The 18317-nt window shown below is 45.8% G+C and overlaps 1 protein-coding gene and 1 long non-coding RNA gene across 3 annotated transcripts; one reads left to right on the top strand and one right to left on the bottom strand.

The window, feature by feature from the left end:
• Positions 1-5495: 5495 nt before the first annotated feature.
• Positions 5496-8367, bottom strand: LOC142008608 (uncharacterized). Its single transcript, XR_012644188.1, has 3 exons — positions 8318-8367; positions 7531-7655; positions 5496-7101 (listed from the first exon to the last, which is right to left on the bottom strand). It is a non-coding gene; the product is annotated as an uncharacterized LOC142008608 (long non-coding RNA).
• ZBTB14 (zinc finger and BTB domain containing 14) lies at positions 8209-17282 on the top strand. Of its 2 annotated transcripts, none has more exons than XM_074985846.1 (3): positions 8209-8444; positions 13313-13395; positions 13905-17282. In XM_074985846.1, exons 2-3 carry the CDS (start codon positions 13393-13395, stop codon positions 15246-15248), a joined length of 1347 nt encoding a protein of 448 aa, XP_074841947.1. In that variant the 5' UTR covers positions 8209-8444; positions 13313-13392; the 3' UTR covers positions 15249-17282. The 2 variants fall into 2 exon arrangements, with proteins under 2 accessions (XP_074841947.1, XP_074841946.1); XM_074985845.1 differs by lacking the exon at positions 8209-8444 and adding an exon at positions 8535-9049.
• The last annotated feature ends 1035 nt before the right edge of the window (positions 17283-18317 follow it).

Raw genomic sequence — 18317 nt, 5'->3', positions numbered from 1 at the left:
TAACCCCCCCATGACCCCAACCTGCCTCCAGGCTTAACCTCCCCCACATGGTCCCAACCCCCCCGGTCTCCCACAGCCCCAACCTACTGTTAACCTCTATGCTTAACTCCTGCCCAGCCCCCCATGACCCCAACCTGCTGCCAGGCTTAACTACCTGCCACACAGCCTCAGACTACTCCCCACCTACCTCACACACAGGAGTGGCCAGTGACTCCTCTGCTCTTGCACTCACAGCAGCTCCCAGCGTGGCCCAGGCACGAGCAAGCCACCCAGAGCGGCTTCCAGTGCAGCACAGCCCTGCCACATGTGAGCTCCCCAGAGTAGCTCCTCGTATGGTGCTGCACCACACCCCACCCCAGGGAGAAAAGGTGCTGGAACATAAGGAGCCCTGTGTAAAAAATGGGCCTTGATTGTCTTTGCCATATAACTGAGCTGATCAGAGAAGCAAATGTATTCCTTTATCAAGGGCAGCCTTGCTTATTAATTTCCTGACATACCTAGTTGAAATATTCTTTAACATTCCACCATCTATCCACAACTCTTAATTCACACCACATACATACGTCACTCAAGAATATTCATGGAGTGAATTACTGATCCCTCAAAATGCATATTACATACAGATTATTACAAGAGTGCAGAGTGTGAATGGGGGGATGCTCAGGTTCACACCCACATCATTGCCACCTTTTGTATCACATTGCACAATCAGAATATTGTGTATAAAGAAAAAGATAGCTTTATTTTTTTTTTATTTTTTTTTACTAACAATGAACCAGACTTTATTTTTCATTCTGCAAATGCGGAAATGGTACATCTACATAGCAAATTAAAAATGAAAATAAGCAGCAGGAACTGACATGGGCTTGTGCTGTGAGCCCAAAACTAACAATGCAGACATTTGGGCTTGGACTGGAGTATGGGCTCAGAGACACAATGAGGTAGGGGTATCCAAGCATATACTCCTGCCAGAATGTCTACCCAGCTATTTTTAGCCCTGCAATGTAAACCTGAGTCTGCTGATACAGGCTGTGGTGTTTTGTTTTGTTTTTTAATTCTTTTTTGCTGTACAAACATATCCACAGTTTCACATGTATATTCACAGTTTCACATGTAGTACAGCTGTATTTCCTGTATTAACTACTATGATAAGAATTAGCACTGGAGGGACATGCAAACATGTACAGTAAACTCTTTTATACCTGGCAGCCCGTGGACTGGGAGGTTGCTGGATATTCAAATATTCTGGATGAGAGAGAGGTATACCTAGCAATGCATAACACTGAAGAAAAAAACAAGATTAGATATTAAGAAACAAACAAAAATGTATGCAGAGTCCTTTATTTACCAATAACAGTAGTGTAAGCTTATACTGTATTTGCTGTATTTACTTGTATTTACTTTCACTATACTGTATTTACGGAAAATGTAACTAAAATTTACTTATGGTTAAAATGCCAGATGGGGAGAGTTCAGGATACTAGAATGCCAGCTATGAAAGAGTTGACTGTAGTACACATTCAGCTGCCCTATGACACAAGGAGAAGGAAAAACATTGCAACGCCTAGGCCTTGTCTACACTACAAAATAACTTCGAAGTTGCTTACTTTGAAGTTGCATACCTACACGCCAAAAGCCTGCTGCCCTGAGTTGGAGGTAGGATTCCGGTACTTTGAAAGGAAGCGTCTACGCACCAATACCCCTACTTCAAAGTAAGAGGCCAGGAAATGATGTGGACAGGGTTGCATGGCCAACAAGCCCTTCTGGTCTCATAGCCAGAGACTCCCAATGCCCTTCACCCTGCACGTGCTCAGGGATGCCATGCCGTATGCAGCACAGCAAACCCTTTGCACAGAGCAGAGCCACTGTGGGCTCTGTACTGAATCCCCAGGAGCTCTACAAGGAGGATCTCCTCCAGATTGTGGCCAACCTGCTCGCAGCGCTGCTGGTGGCTGTCATGCAGCACCAGCAGCACAGGGCCAGACGTGTAGCCCCCTCCTCTCCCCCCGCAGGCCCTCTGCTGGGGAGAGCAGCTGCACCCTGACCTGGTGATTCGGTGACACTGGAGCTTTCCCACCAGCACAGACTGGTGGGACTGCCTCATGTTGGGAGAGTGGGATGGTGACCGGTGGCTGCAGAACTTCCAGATGACCTGGCAGACCTTTGGGGAGCTGTGCCACAGGCTTGCCCCAGCCCTTCAGCACTGACACACCAGGATGCAGCCTGCACTACCCCCTGCACAAGAGGGTTGCCATTGCCCTATGGAAGCTGGCCACCTCAGACAGCCACCACTCTGTTGGACTTCAGTTCGGGGTGCGCAAGGCCACCATCGGGGCAGTCCTGATGGAAGCAAGTCAGGACGGGCGGGGGGCGCGGGAGGGACACGCATGGGGATGGGGACCACCAGGCCACACACTCATGGATGCATCTCGCTTGCACTCCATCCAGGTTGTCCGGCCAGTCAACACTCTTCTCCTCCACCAGGTGGTCACCACTGGGGGCCTGGACATTGCCTTGGCTGGCTTCGTGGACCTGGGGTTCCCCAACTGTTTCAGCACACTGGATGGCACGCATGTTGCAAGCCATGACCCAGACCATAGCACGGCGGCCTTCATAAACAGAAAAGGCTACCATTCTGTGGTCCTCCAGGCCCTCGAGGATGCCAGTTCAGGGACATCTACATGGGATGGTCCAGCAAGGCCCATGATGCCTGGGTGTTCAGGAACTTGTGTCTTGGCCACAGAATGCAGGAGGGGACCTAGATCCTCCCGTGGGTGCTCCCTGTGGGATACATCACCATGCCCACCTGCATTGTAGTTGACACCACGTACCCCTTGCACCCATGGTTCATGAGGCCCTACACTGGATGCACCATCCCATCCCAGGACCAGGTCAACACGTGCCTGAATCAGGCCAGGCGTGCCTTGGAGCAGGCGTTCGGGTGGCTGAAGGGGCTAGTTAGATGCCCCCTAATGAGGCTGGAGTTCAGCCTCCTGAATCTGCTGGCGGTGGTAGCAACCTGTTGCATACTCCACAACATTGTGGAGGGCAAGCAGGAGCCCCTTGTTCAGGCCTGGGCTGCCGAGACTGCTGCCAGGTATGAGCAGCCACCTGATGTCCTTTGCTGTGAGGTGCAAAGGGATGGAGTACAGGTTAGGGAGGCCTTGTGGGAGGCCTTCAACCTGGGCCACAATGACCCTCCCCCACCACAAACCCCTCCCCCACCACACAAGAGGGACTTGGGGTCGGGGAGCGCAATAGCAGACATTTACTTTGTTGAAAATAACGTTTTGAAATGCATAAACTTGGCCTCGGATTTGAAACTATTTACATGGGGAGCGCTATACAACAGGGATCCTGGGTTGCACTGGGAGAAGGACTGAAGTGGGAGAGGGTGCGAGGGTGGGGATAGGCGGCCTCACTCATCCACCAGGGTGGTGGGCTGGGAGCTGCAATGACCATGGGAGTCCCTGTCAAACTGGGTCCAAGGACCCCACCAGGCCAGGGGTAGGGTTGGGACAACAGGAAGGTAGATGTTAGGGTGGGGGGGTGCAGCAAGCTCAGGGTCAGCCAGGTGATGTGCATCGGCCGGTCACATGCCCCCCTGGCATGTGTGCTGGGGGCATGGTCCCTCCTGCCAGGCTGCATGGCATCCCGAATGCCTAGTGCCTGCCTGCAGGTACCTCCATGCACTCGAGGGATGCCTGGCTGGAGGGGTCCCAGCTGGCTGACTCAGAGGGACAGCTCAGTCCCCTGGTCGCTTGGGTGGGGGATGGTATCTCCCAAGGCTCCCAGCTCGTCTGTGATCACCACCTCCAGCTCTTCCACCGCCTTTGTTGGGGGTGCAGCGGTGTCCATCACATTCTCAGCAGGCTGGACCTCCTTGGACCCCAGGAGCTGCTGGAGCTGCTCATAATGGGGGCACCAAGTTGGCCATGCCCTCAAGTGGCTGCAGGTGTCCCTTGCCCAGCAGTACAGCTGCCGGGGCTCCTTCACTTTAATCCGAACACTCTCACCGGTCGAAACAGGGTGCCCCTGGGAGGCGAGCCCCCACTGTCTGGAGCAGGACTTCCTTGTCCCCTCCTGCCCCACCCCCTCACAGTCCAAGGAGGTCCTCCACTTCTGCCTTGTTCCACAAGAGGCCCCTCTTCTGGTCCACTTGGCTGGCTGCTGCAAGTCCTTGAGGGACTTGCCGGTGGGCTCTGGGGGCCCAAGGTGCCTCCTGGGTGCATGCCAAGGCTGGCTGAGTGTGAGGGTGGCAGCTGTGGCTTTGACAGCGGGCCATGCAGCAAGGAGCTCACAGTCCTCCTGCTTCTGCCACGCTCTCAGCTTCCTGCCTAGGGTTGCAGGGTAGCTGCTTCCTCTCACGTGGCCAGCAGTGACCATAGAGCCCTGCCTGGGCTGGCCAGAGCATCTCTGAGCTCCTGGTGGGTCACTGCAAGGGGAGACCCCTATGCTGAAGTAGCAGGTGCGGAGCATCTACACATACCCTACTTTGAAGCAGGGCACTACTCCATTCCCAGGAATAGAGTAAGGACTTTGAAGTAACAGAAAATGTGTGTAGACACTCTGCAGGCTACTTCAAAGTAGCCCCTAACTTCCAAGTTAAGATCCTAGTGTAGATGCACCCCGAAAGTGTCACTGAGTTCTTCAAAGGGTTTAATAATTATTTGCATGGTAGAGATCTCCACAATACAGACATGCATCTCATAGAACTGAAAGGGACCTTGTGGGGGGTGGTCATTGAGTCCAGTCCCCTGTCTTCTTGGCAGGACCAACCCCCCATCTTTTTTTTTGTTTCTCCCCCAAATAATCTATTTGCTCTCGATCCCTAAATGGCTCCCTCAAGGAGTGAGCTCACAACCATGGGTTTAGCAGGCCAGTGCTCCAGGGGAGGATCTGTTGTGGGCTCCTACCATTCTATCAACTCTATGAATGCATCAAAGTTTGTTCCTCCAATAAAGCTATAAATGTTAAATACAGAACAGGTGGATATGGAAGCTGTCAGGAGTACTAAGAAACAGAGGCCATGTCTACACTAGCCCCTCCTTTGGGAAGGGGGCATGGTAACGAGCAAACTGGGAAGATGCTAATGAGGCACAACCATGAATATGTGGTGCCTTATTAACATAATGGCAGCCACAAGTGATTCGAAAGCACTGCTTTTAAATTGTGTGCCACCTGTTGGTTTTAGGAAGGAAGGGACTTTCAAAGTCCAGGGGATCCTTTTGAAAGGCTCCCCTCTACACAGGTGGCGCACGATTAGAAAGCTTTCAAATTGCTCATGGCCAGTATTATGCTAATGAGGCACTGCATATTCATGACAATGCCTCATTATCATCTTCCCAGTGATTTCAGCACACCAACCATTCATCTGTTGTCAAGTTTGCTCTAAGTATGACAGCACAGAAATTTTAATGGGAATTGAAAGAAAACTAGGTGTTTTTGATGTTTACGGAATGCTCCCTTTATACAGAAGGAACCGCAGAATTTATTATTTTCCGGACAAATAATCTCATAATGATATGATTTTAGTGCAGGCAAAGCATTATTTCTTAAATATAAGCTACCTATATCACTGTCAAATCGTAAGATTGGCAACCTTCAGTATTCAGTGGCATAATAAGGAGATATTTCTGTTATGCCGGAAGCTGATGGGTAACAAGCAATATATATCTTGGCTTTTAACAGTTAAAGTACATGATTCAGGCACAAATGAAATTAACAGAAATCTGTATTATATATCATCCCATAAAAATGTCACGGAGAGACAAACCAGGATAAGAATCAGCAGTTTTGAAGGTAATGAATCAAATCACTGTTTCTTCCACCATGAGCTGAATTTTCTACAAGTTGCACCTCTCTGTTGTGGCACCCTCAGGACTTGACTAATCCAGAACCAGGGAAACTGCCACACCAGGGGAAGTCAATATCGATCTCTCTGCTGCTGCCCAGCTGTGCTCCTGTCTCCCACCATCAGCCACATTCTAGGTTCCTGGTATGCTGCAGCCACATTGCTTCTTCCCCTTCAGCGTTCCCCTGTCCATGCACCTCCCCCAGCTTGAGCACCTCAGCTGAACTATTTGCAGAGATCCAGAAACATGGGGGAGGAGTTGTTTTTCCCCATGAGTGCCCCAGCCTGGGAGCATCCCCTGGGATGCCAGTGTACAGATGTTGCCAAATGAGAGCATTCTAACATCAGAATTTTTTTGCAATATTCTCTGGCATTTTTTAATCAAAAAATGGCTCCTGAGGCAGTGCATATGTAGTCGTCAAGGCTGTGAATTAATATTTTCCAAATTAATTTTTCATTTTGCACTATTCTAAAAGATTTGGGCATTATTTTGTAACATTTTAAATTTATATTTGCCCGCAAACTATTTCACTGAACATTCTGCCATCTGGCTGCTATTTTAAGAAAACATTTTTCATTTGGAAACAGATGAGAACATAAATTTGGCAATGAAATAAATCACAGAAGGGATTTCTGTGTTTGTTTTTGCTAATGCAGACTATGAGGAGTCCTGTCACTGTAGTGCCTTAAAGAGTAATAGATTTATTTGGGTTTAAGTTTTGATGGATTAAAAAAAGAATACATCCGACAAAGTGTTTTTTACCCATGAAAGCTTCTGCTCAGATAAATCAGTTGGTCTTTAAAGTGCCATGGGACTCGTGGGCTACAGCTACACTAGAGTTTTATTGACAAAAGTGGTGTTTTGTCGGCAAAACTTGCAGAGCATCCACATTACAAATGCATTTTGTGATTTTTAAATCGAGAAAACAGGACACTTCTGTCAACGGCCTTTTGCTGTTACCCCATGAGGCAGAACACCTCTCGACAGAGTCTGTTGACAGAAAGCAAGTGAGGACGATCTGTGCAGCCCTCTGTCAACAGACAGGGCTTCTGGAGCGTTGGTCAGTCCTGTCTGCTGTACTTCTGGGTGGCTGATCTGTCGAAAGAGCAGTCGGGCAGTTCAGCCACAGAACGGATCACTTTCTCTATCCGTTTGGCGGTCTGGCTGTTGACAGAAGTTTTGTCGAAAGACTTCTTCCAAGAAAAATCTCCCGTCGACTGATCGCTCCAGCATCATCAACACAGACCTATTTTAATGAAATAAGTACTTTTCCTCATTGTTTAGTGGACAAAGCCTTGCGCATTTGAGTTATGTCTACACTAGCATTCCTCCTTTGAAAGAAGGATGCAAATGAAGGAAATTTAAAATGCAAATGAGGCACATATTTACGTATCTAGCACCTCATTTGCATATTCATCTTTCAGAAGAAAAGCAGCACACAGGTGACTCTTTCGAACATAAACCCGGTTTTCGAAAGAACCCTTCTTCCTTTTTTTTCAGGAAGAAGGGTTCTTTCCAAGACGGTATTTACTTTCAAAAGAACTGCATTTACACTGTTTTTCTTCTTTCAAAAGAGAAATATGCCAATGAACTGCCAGATATGTAGATCTGTTCCTCATTTGCATTTTCTTTATTTGCACGCTGCTTTGGAAAGGGGAATGTTGTGCAGACACACCTTTGGAAGCTAAGACGGGAAGGAGGCCGCCGGCCGGTGGTGATTCCCCTGGCACACAAGCAACGGGAAGCGATGTTCTCAAGGGTGATGTGCTGCCTCTAGCCCGGCCCTTCCCTCAGCTGTTCCTGTGAGATGGGCAACATGGCGGGTGTTGAAGAGGGAAAAATCCACCCAGGGCCATTACTCCCGTTCCCCTTTTACACCAGGCAGGCGGGAGGTGGGCGCTGATCTCCGGCCCAGCTTCGGCCCCTTACGCGGGCGCACAGCAAACGGCCCAGGGCCGGGACCGGCCGCCCCTGACACGCCCGATACAGCCCCGCGGGTTTGCTTCACCCTCCCCGCCCATTTTACAGACGCTGGAGCGGGGGAAGGGGGTCGTTCAGCCGCCTCGAACGGGCGCGCGCGCGGGGTTGAGCGCAAGGCGCCCCCGCTCCCCAACGGCCGACGCAACAGCGCGCGGCTCCCTCCCCCGCCGGGCCAGCCCGCCCCACTCGGGCCCGCGCTGTGGGACGGCTCCGCCAGGCGGGCGGGTGCTCGGCTCGCGCGCGCCAGCGCGGGTGCCCGAGGAAGCGGTTCTTTCTTTCGCCGCTTGCTTATCAGTGACGTCACCGCCGCGCGGCCGCGAAAGCCTCGCCGTCACCGCGGCGCGTGAGCGCCACCCCCTCGCGCAGCGCGGCCCGCGCGGCGGCGCTGGGGGGGGGAATAGAGACGCCCGCCCGCTAGAATGAGCGAGTCCCCCAGCCCCCACCCGCCAGGCGCGCCCTGCCTGCACCGCGCATGCACGTACCCCGGCGCGCGCGCGCACTGGGTGCTCGTGCAGGAGGCGGCGGTGACGACCGGAGAGACGCGCGCAGGCCCCCCCCTCACGTTCCCCCCCCCGACCCCGCGAAGTGCGGTGCTGAGCGCGGCGGCAGGTAAGCGCGCCCCCCCCTCCGCGCAGATCCACGGCGGGGCCGCCGCGCGCGCTCTCGCCGCTGAGGCGGGCATGTGTGAGCCCGGCCGGGAACATGGAAGCGCCACTGACGCGCCCGCCCGTCGTGCGGCGCGCCCGCCCGCCGCGCGCGAGAGGCGGCCTCGCTGCAACAAAGGGGAGCGGAGCCGCCACCACCGCCGCCGCTCGCGCGCCCTGGCCCGCCGCCGCTCTGCGGGCGGGAGGGGGCGGGCGCCGCGCGGGGGGTCCCGCCTCCGCCGGCCCCCAGCGCCGCCCCGAGAGGTGGCGCGGCCGGGCCGGGCGGGCGCTGCCAGGCTCGTTCCGGACACCCAGGCCGGCCCCTGAGAGCGAGCCCGATCGAACCTGCCTGCGCCGCCAGGGGGACAGCCTCGTAGCCGCGTCTTCGACCCGCGGAGGTGCGCGCCGCTGCTCAGAGGCTGTGCTGTGGCGAGCTGGAAGCGCCGCGGGGCTCCCTGCAGCCTGGCTGCTGTTGTACGGTTGGCCCAGTGGGGAGGACCGCAAGGAGGAGCGGACATCACTGACGCGCTGGGCTTTGCCGACGTGTGCGATTGCCCTGAAGCAGCCCGGGTATAACGCATCCCTCGTCCTTTTGTTGTGCGACTGCCAAATGTTGGAAAGGAGGGGGGGGGGGAAACAAAGTATTAGTTTAGTTGCCTGATTTATATTAAAAGTTACTCTTGGAAAGGGATTCGCATACAATTGCCTCTTGCTGCACACTGCCAGCCCCCTAGCATGCAGCACAGTTGCCTGTTGTAAGGTCACTAGCATTGGGGAAAAAACCTACCAAACTTTTTATTTTCACTTTGTGTACACCTGTGCACTTATATAAATGGATAGTTTTCAAGGTCAGAAGGAACCATGGTGATTATCTGATCCAAACTCATGTATATCAAGCCAGAGAATTTCCCATGGAATAATTAGCAGAGTCTATCTTTTGGAAAAAAATATCCAGTCTTGATTTGAAAATTGCTGGTGATGCGTCCATCCCACATAACCCATGGGCCATGTCTACACTTACTAAAAACTTCAAAATAGCCATGCTAATAGTCAAATCGAAGAATAATAATAAGGTGCTGAAATGCATATTCAGCACCTCATTAGCATGACGCCAGCCGCGGCACTTCAAGAGTGCTGTTATTCACGCGCCCACAGCTCGTCTACATTAGCTGATATGAATAAGAGGCTTTCAATGTTGGTGGGGGCCTTTTGAAAAGTACCCCTCTGTTGACGAGCCACGGGAGAGCGAACCATGGCACTTTGGAAGTGCTGCGGCCGGCCAGTGGCATGCTAATGAGGTGCTAAATATGCATTTTAGTGCCCCATTAGTATTCTTTGGTTTGGCCATTAGCATGGCCATTTAGAAGTTTTTTAGTAAGTATAGATGTAGCCACACTGTTGAAAATACATTCTTTGTTCCCTGTTTGAATTTCTTTAGCTTCAGTTTCCAGCCAGTGGCTCATACTATACATTTATCTGGTAGTGTACATTGAAGTACCCCTTCAATATTTGTTCCTTTGATTGATACTTAGAGATTTTAAAATGTATTATGGGGAACCAGAAATTATATATGCATATTAATATGTTATGTTGAAAGGATGCTTATCAATGAGACAACAGAAAAACTCTTACATTTTAAACCAAAGTTTTGTTTACACAAATTACGAGAGGCCGTGCTAATAACCAGGATTCCTTCTAATTTTTTCCATCCATGGACAAAATAAATTCTGTTATGTACACCACCAGGGGAAACACACACTACCTGCTGTGGGTGCTCTACTAATCAGCTCGGTGGTACCTGAATCTCTTCTGGAAAGCTGCCGAAGCAGTCATATTACAGGGAACATTGCTACTGACTTAAACACACATCTCATGGAACTGGAAGGGACCTTGGGAGATCATAGAGTCCAGTCCCCTTAGCAGGACCAAACACCATCCCTGACAAATTTTCTTTTCTTTTTCTGTTGATTTATTTGCCCAAACCTCTTGGCCTTCTCGGGGATTGAACTCATCTTATGTTCCCTCTAAGTTGTGCAGCTGCCTGTTAAGACCTGCGCAGGAACTCAGGGCTTCAGCGGAGAGGGTTGCTTCTCCATAAGCTCTGGAGCTGTTGTGGTGTGGGGAGAGGCCCTTCTCCTGGCCTGCCCCGGCCCCTGCACGAAGCTGCCCCAAAGCTGCCACGGCCGGGAAACAGATACCTTTGACCTGGTTCCCACCCAGCCTAGCCTGGACATGTCTTGGCTGGGAGACAAGCATCTCTCTCTCCCGGCCCTGTTTAAGTGCACCAGTGAAGGTGATCACCTCCATATTAGTGCACATAATAAAAGTCATTCCCCACATGGATGTAAAAAATTAGAGGAAAGACCATTAGTGACTGTTAGCAGTGACTCTTTACTATTTGTAAAAAAAAAAAAAAGTTAGTCACCTGTTGCATAGTTTTTAAAGTTGTTTTTGTTTTATACATTGAAACTATTCTGTATGTCTTTCATACCTGATTATTTTACCAAGTATGTGATAAATGTCATTACTTGGAGAGAATGGGGGTATCCGACTAGTTTTACTTCTGTGAGGAATCTCATTGAAATGAATGGGACAGTTTGCTTGAACACTTAAGGCTAGATCCATAAAAGGATTTAGGTCCCTAAGACTAACATTTAGGTGACACTGAGAGCATCAGAACTTCTGCTCAGAGGCCACCTAACTCTCTAGGTGCCTAAACTTCCCAGGCATCTGAGTATCTGTAGTTAAAGCCCCATGGGTATCTTAAGTTTCTTATAGTGAGGTTGCAGTCTAGGTTCTCAGGAGACCATTTCATGCCCAAGGCCCAGCACGATCCTCAAACTAGGTGTTCCCTTGCCTACATTGCGTGCAGATCCCGAACCAGTAGGTGTTGTCAAAGCATGCCTAATCTCACATTAGTTTGGCACATAACTCTCCCCATTAATCCTCAGGCAAATAGTATGTGTCTTCATGCGGTTAAATGTAAATATACATGCTTAGAAACCAAGAATGTAGGTTAGACTTTCAGGTTGGGGGACTTATCCTGGGGACTAGTGACACTGAAAAAGATTTGGGGATCATGGCAGATAATGTGATGAACACAAACTCCCACTGCGATGCTGTGGACAAAAGGAGGGCTATCACAATTTTTGAATGAATAAACAGGACATCAGAATAAGAATAGGTAGGTAATTTTACCACTGTATTTGGTACTGGTACAATAGCTGCTGGTATCCACAATTTAAGAAGGGATGTTGATAAACTGAAAAGAGTTCAGGGAAGAGCCATAAGAATTATCAAAGGATTAGAAAATGTTCCTTCTAGTAAGGATTAACATTTAACCAGTAAGTCTCACTCGAAAAAGATTAGGTTTACAGGTTATGGTTAACAGGTGGGGGCCAGGCAGGGGTTGCTCCAGCCCTGAATGGCCCTCTGCTGCTGGGGGGGGTACTCCAGCATGGCCAGAGCATCCGTCATCCACAGCGGGCCTGGCTTGGGCATGCCACAGGAAGGGTCAGTACAGCCTGGCTAGAGCAACCCTGGTTTGCTGTGGGCAGGGGCTCTACTGGTGGTATAAATGCTGTGGGCAGGGGCTCTCAAACCTGGCTAGAGTAGCCCCCATCTGCAGCAGAGGAGGCCGTTCCAGCCCAACTGAGCGGGTGTGCCTCTCCAGCTGCCCTCCCCACTCCATTTAGTCAGTTAACCAGTGAAACTTAACGTTAAACTAAACTGATTAAATGGGATTTTACACCCCTACCTTCTAGTAGTAGGAGCTATTTAACAAAGAGAAGATGAAAGGATGACTTGATTACATATATAACATTTTAAGTTTTGTACATTGCCTGTCACCACCTCCAGCGAAAACTGTTCCAGAGCTACTATTTGTAAGAACATACACGGGTGACAAATACATAATACATTTAGTAAACCTAGCAGAGAAAGGCATAACAAAAAACAGTGGCTGGAAGTTGAAGGTATACACATCAAGACTGGAAATAAGGTGACGGAGGGTAATTAATCTAAGAATGATGTATCTATGGCTGTAGTGGTTTTTTCATCACTGGTCACTTTTTAAATCAAGATTTGATGTTTTCCTAAAAGACATGCTCTAGGAGTTACTTTGGGGACATTCTATGGCCAGTTTTATACTGGAGGTCAGATTAGGTCAGTGGTTTTCAAATGTTGGGTCATGTCCCAGGGTAAGCTCCTGGCAGGGCCACAAGACACTTTGTTTACCTGAGCAATCACAGGCATGGCCATTTGCAGCTCCCGAGGTGACAATTTGTTGTTCGTAGCCAATGGGATCACTTCCCACAGCTCCCGTTGGCCAGGAATGGTGAACTATGGCAAATTAGTGCTACGATTGGCTGTGTCTGTGGTCAGGTAAACAAAACATCTCAGTCCATCAGCAGCTTGCCCTGGTGGAGTGCAAGTTTGGAAACCCTTGGACTAAGTGGTCACAATGATTTCCTGTGGCTGTGAAATCTACGCATTGTATGGAGAGCCTAAGACCCTAACTTGGGGCTGTGGATTTCATTGTGTCTTTAGCACATAATTCTGCAATTGTGTTGTATTTTTATGGCTGTTTCCTAATAACCCATACGCTTCAAAGATAAAATATTGTTTGCTATAAAATCAGTCAAAACCTAATTTCATTTGAGTTTTACTTTAAAAAAGCATGATATATGGTTTTAACACCTTGAAAATGTGAGGATGGACTCTTAATTTCCTGAATAATTTTAAATATTGCTGAAAATGTTACTTAATGTGAAAAACAGCTGAAGACAGTGTATAATTCTGTGTTCTTACCTTTCTCAAAGCTCTTTCTTTCAGTTTCAGGGTGCCCATAATAAGGACTAGTCTTCTGTGAAAAGTTTAGTGATCAATTATTAAGAAAATTTCCTGCATTGTTCATGGTATGGCTTGACATTTTATATTTTTATTTAGTTTGGGTTATGATGGAAAATGGTTATTTTATGTATGTTTCTAGAGCTTATAAGTTTTAAAAATTTAAATATTTATTGATACTTCTTTTTGTTATAAGAAATATTAGTGTTACAGTAGATTCAGGAATTTACTTCACAAAGTTGAAGTAATTCAAATTAAAATGCATATTGAAATATTTGAGTTAGAATAGCAAATATATGAGTAAATTCATATTTCCTTAAAAATAAAATTGGTCATTGACAAAAATGGCTTTTTGCCTTCATATGTCTATAGTAGTAGGTGAGAAAACCTTTGCATATGTAATAATTTTAAATAAGACTTACCATTAATCTTTATATGCTGGACAAGTTCTGGTCAAATTAACCTAAAATTTTAATTTGATAATTCTTATTTTTGCATTTGTAGATGACAGAATCATGTCATATGAGTTAGTGTTTTAGAGTAACACGTAACAAAACATTTTCCTCTCTCTTTACAGGAGTTTTTCATCAGTATGTCTGAAAGCATTAAATATAACGACGACGATCACAAAACTGTGTTTCTGAAAACATTAAATGAGCAACGTCTGGAAGGAGAATTTTGTGACATAGCCATTGTGGTAGAAGATGTAAAATTCAGAGCGCACCGGTGTGTACTTGCTGCATGCAGTACCTACTTCAAAAAGCTTTTCAAGAAACTGGAAGTTGATAGCTCATCAGTAATAGAAATAGATTTCCTTCGTTCTGATATATTTGAAGAGGTTCTAAATTATATGTATACTGCAAAGATTTCAGTTAAGAAGGAAGATGTAAATTTGATGATGTCGTCTGGTCAGATTCTTGGCATTAGATTTTTGGATAAACTTTGTTCTCAGAAACGTGATGTATCTAGCCCTGAAGAAAACATCCAATCTAAAAGTAAATATTGTCTGAAAATAAATCGTTCTATTGGAGAATCTAATGATAACCAAGATGATGAAGTTGAGGAAATTGGAGATCATGATGATAGCCCATCAGATGTGACAGTAGAAGGAACTCCTCCAAGTCAGGAAGATGGGAAATCCCCTACTAATACCCTACGAGTTCAAGAAGCAATTCTAAAAGAGCTGGGGAGTGAAGAAGTTAGAAAAGTAAACTGCTATGGTCAAGAAGTGGAGCCCATGGAAACAACTGAATCAAAAGACTTAGGATCTCAAACCCCTCAAGCTTTAACATTCAATGATGGCATAAGTGAAGTGAAAGATGAACAGACGCCAGGATGGACAACAGCAACTGCTGATATGAAGTTTGAGTATTTGCTTTATGGTCATAGGGAACAGATTGCATGTCAAGCATGTGGTAAGACATTTACTGATGAAGCACGATTGAGAAAACATGAAAAGCTCCACACTGCTGATAGACCATTTGTTTGTGAAATGTGCACTAAAGGGTTTACCACACAAGCTCACTTAAAAGAGCACCTGAAAATCCATACAGGTTACAAGCCATATAGCTGTGAGGTGTGTGGAAAGTCTTTTATTCGAGCTCCAGATCTGAAAAAGCATGAAAGAGTCCACAGTAATGAAAGGCCATTCGCGTGCCATATGTGTGATAAAGCTTTCAAACACAAGTCCCATCTAAAAGATCATGAAAGAAGACACAGAGGGGAAAAACCTTTTGTCTGCAGCTCTTGCACTAAAGCATTTGCTAAAGCATCTGATCTAAAAAGGCATGAGAACAATATGCACAGTGAAAGGAAACAAATTACTACAGCCAGTGCCATCCAGAGTGAAACAGAACAGTTACAGGCAGCAGCCATGGCAGCTGAAGCAGAGCAGCAACTTGAAACTATGGCTTGTAGTTAAAGATAAGAGCAGAAAAACTTTATCCAAAAATAACTTAAGTAATTAAATTGAACAACTGTTAAATGTTGAAACACGTTTAGACTGTTTATCTTTTCAAGATAAAATATTTTTAGAGGGATTGAACACTGCATAGGAATATATAGCAGTGCTTGGTTAGGTATTTTAAAAGACTTCAAAGAGATGTAAAATAATTTTGCTATTACCACTAACGTTTTAATTTCAGAAAACGATAGAGTCCTTTATAAAGAAAATAAGGAAACCTCTGTTTGATGTTTTACAAGCTCTACATAGTTGTCATTTGTAAACAGAAAAACCAGTGGGGTAAATTATGTCTAATAAAACTGAAATTTGTGGAAAAAGTTGTAAGTATGGGAACAAAATACTCATTTTTAAAAGAATTTTGGGATGTACTAATTTAATGACCATATAGTACAGCTAGAACTCGTAAAAATTCATCTGTTGGAACCCTGACATTTTTATTTCCTACTTTTTTACTCATTCACTGTACTTATTACCTATTAATGAAGGAGGGTTGGCAGTTTTGTGTAGCTGACCAAGTGGAACTATCTTGCTTCTTCAACACCTCCTTGCTTCTTTGCCACCTCCTTAAATGCCTCTCTAATCTAGCAGTGCGTGCAACAGTTGGTCTTCGAAAGGTTATACTTTTCACACTCATAATGGTCTTGATTCCTCTGTGTGTGTGTGTGTTCTCCTGGATCAACAAATGAAGAGGATACAACACTCATTTTCCTTTTCTGTATAGAAAGAAGTAGGGGTTTAGTTTCCTCCATGTAACCTTCAGAGGCCTTTTTATGCTGCATGCTAGAGATGGAACGGAGGTGGGACATGTCACTAGGACAAGTGGGCAGAATATGTGAAGAAATACATTGTTCTAAACCTGGACCCATAAAAATTAAAGATAATATAATCTGTGTCTGCATTGTCTTTGTCTTGCAATTTCCCCCTCATACTCCTCAGAACAGCCAGGGCAAAGGGATGTCTCTAGAAATGCACTTCAGTGGAACTATGCTGTTGCGTTAAGGGATTTTGTACCAGGTGCCCTGCAGATCCCTGCCTACAACTTTAGGGTAGGTTCTGTGGCCTTTTAGAACACTATGTTGAAAAATCTCCATCAGGCAATCTATGTGAAAATGTTTACCCTCTGAAAAATCTCCCATGGGAAGGAATGTTCTTGGCTAGTGTTTCCAACTGTCATTACCTCAGAATCAGTTAAAATGTATTTTTGAAGTAAAGTTTTTATTTTACAGATGAGTTTTTACGTTACTTTGGTTGGTTGGTTTTTAGTGGTTCGGGGCAGAAGGGGTTGTTTATTGTTCCTTAACTTACTACAGTCTCAAGAACACTTTTAAAATACTACAAACTGAGCTGTTTCCTGTATTAAAAAATAGAGTTTCAACATAACAATATTGTTAAAATGATCCTAAGGAACATGAACATTTCATTATTTTAAATGTAAGTAATATAATTATTATCAATGTTATATTTCAACTATAAATGAGCAAAAATGCACTCTTTTGCACATCAGGTTGGAATAAATTGGTCACCTAAGAGACCTGTGATGTATAAAATTTGTCAGACCACGTATTTATAAACCATTGTGTGGTAAATTACCTCTTGCATTTCAACATAGAAATTGAAAATAACATTTTTGTCACTGATCATTCATCTTTGTTACATCTTCATTGTGCATCTTTCATGTAATCAACAGTTTTGGCAATTATATTAAAATACCAACAATAGTTTGAAAATTGTTCTGTAAATAAAACCTGAATTGAATATTTTCGAATATGTAAATTTTGCACTTTGTCCTGTATATTTTAACTTTTTTTGTTTCACATTTAGCACTTGTAGTTTGTAATCAAACTGTCCATTTTGTGCAGTGTCAAATAATAAGTACTCATTTAATTTTATAGCTTTGCACAAAGTAACATACTAAATTAGCAGTGTAAAAGTATTTTGTAGTTTGTTGTATGTAAGTATAGATAAAGATGGTAGATGTAAAATTTGATCTGCATCTTTCTTCCCTGGTGCTTGCAAACTTTTAATCTTGTTTGTTTTTTAAAACATAGTTCACTACTTGTAAAGCACCATAAATTAATGAAGTAATGTGTACAGTATTACAGAATCAATGGTGAGATAAAATGTTTTAACTTGATTTTAAAAGTCTTTTTAAAAAAATAGCTGCAGTATTTTCCCCTGCATAGTCTTTGTTTCAATTTTGAAATTGATATGGCATTGCAGTGGAAAAACAGCAAACACAATTTATTAATTACAGTTTATGGCTGTGTCTACACTAGCCCAAGTTTACTGAAGAAGTGCTGAAATACATATTCAGCGCCTCATTAGAATGCTGGTAGTCGTGGCACTTTGAAATTGACGCTGCTCACCGCCGCGTGGCTCATCCAGACAGGGCTCCTATTTGAAAGGACCCCACCAACTTCGAAATCCCCTTATTCCTATCTGCTGTTAGGAATAAGGGGATTTCGAAGTTGCTGGGGTCCTTTCGAAAAGAAGCCCCTTCTGAATGAGCCACACGGCGGTGAGCCGCGTCAGTTTCGAAGTGCCACGGCTGCTGGCATTCTAATGAGGCGCTGAGTATGTATTTCAGCGCTTCATTAGTAAACTTCGAAATTGCCATTTGCATGGCCATTTTGAAGTTTTGGGCTAGTGTAGACACAGCCTATATAAGCTAAAACCTGTTTGGTCCCAATGATTTGTACAGCTTCATAAATATATGAGCTGTGGCCCAGTCCTGCAGTCCCTGAGCTACAGTGATACACTTGTTGAAAGAAATGGAATTACTGTCAGGGCTGCACATTTGGGTGGTAGGCTTTCTGCTAAATTTTAGTTACTTACACTCCACAATTTCTAGAACCACTGTATTCCAGAGAATAGCAGTGATGAGGTTCTTGAGGAAAGCTAGTATTTAGAGGCAAATTTTGTCTTAAGGGCTTTGCTGGATGAAGACCTCATGGCACAAATTCACTGCATTTTTCTTTATGCAAGTAATTTACTCATGCTTAATTCTTTTAGTATGTTGGAAGATAA

This window comes from Carettochelys insculpta, chromosome 2 (assembly GCF_033958435.1).
Source record: "Carettochelys insculpta isolate YL-2023 chromosome 2, ASM3395843v1, whole genome shotgun sequence".
NCBI lineage: Eukaryota > Metazoa > Chordata > Testudines > Carettochelyidae > Carettochelys > Carettochelys insculpta.
This window is presented reverse-complemented; position numbering and strand designations above follow the sequence as displayed.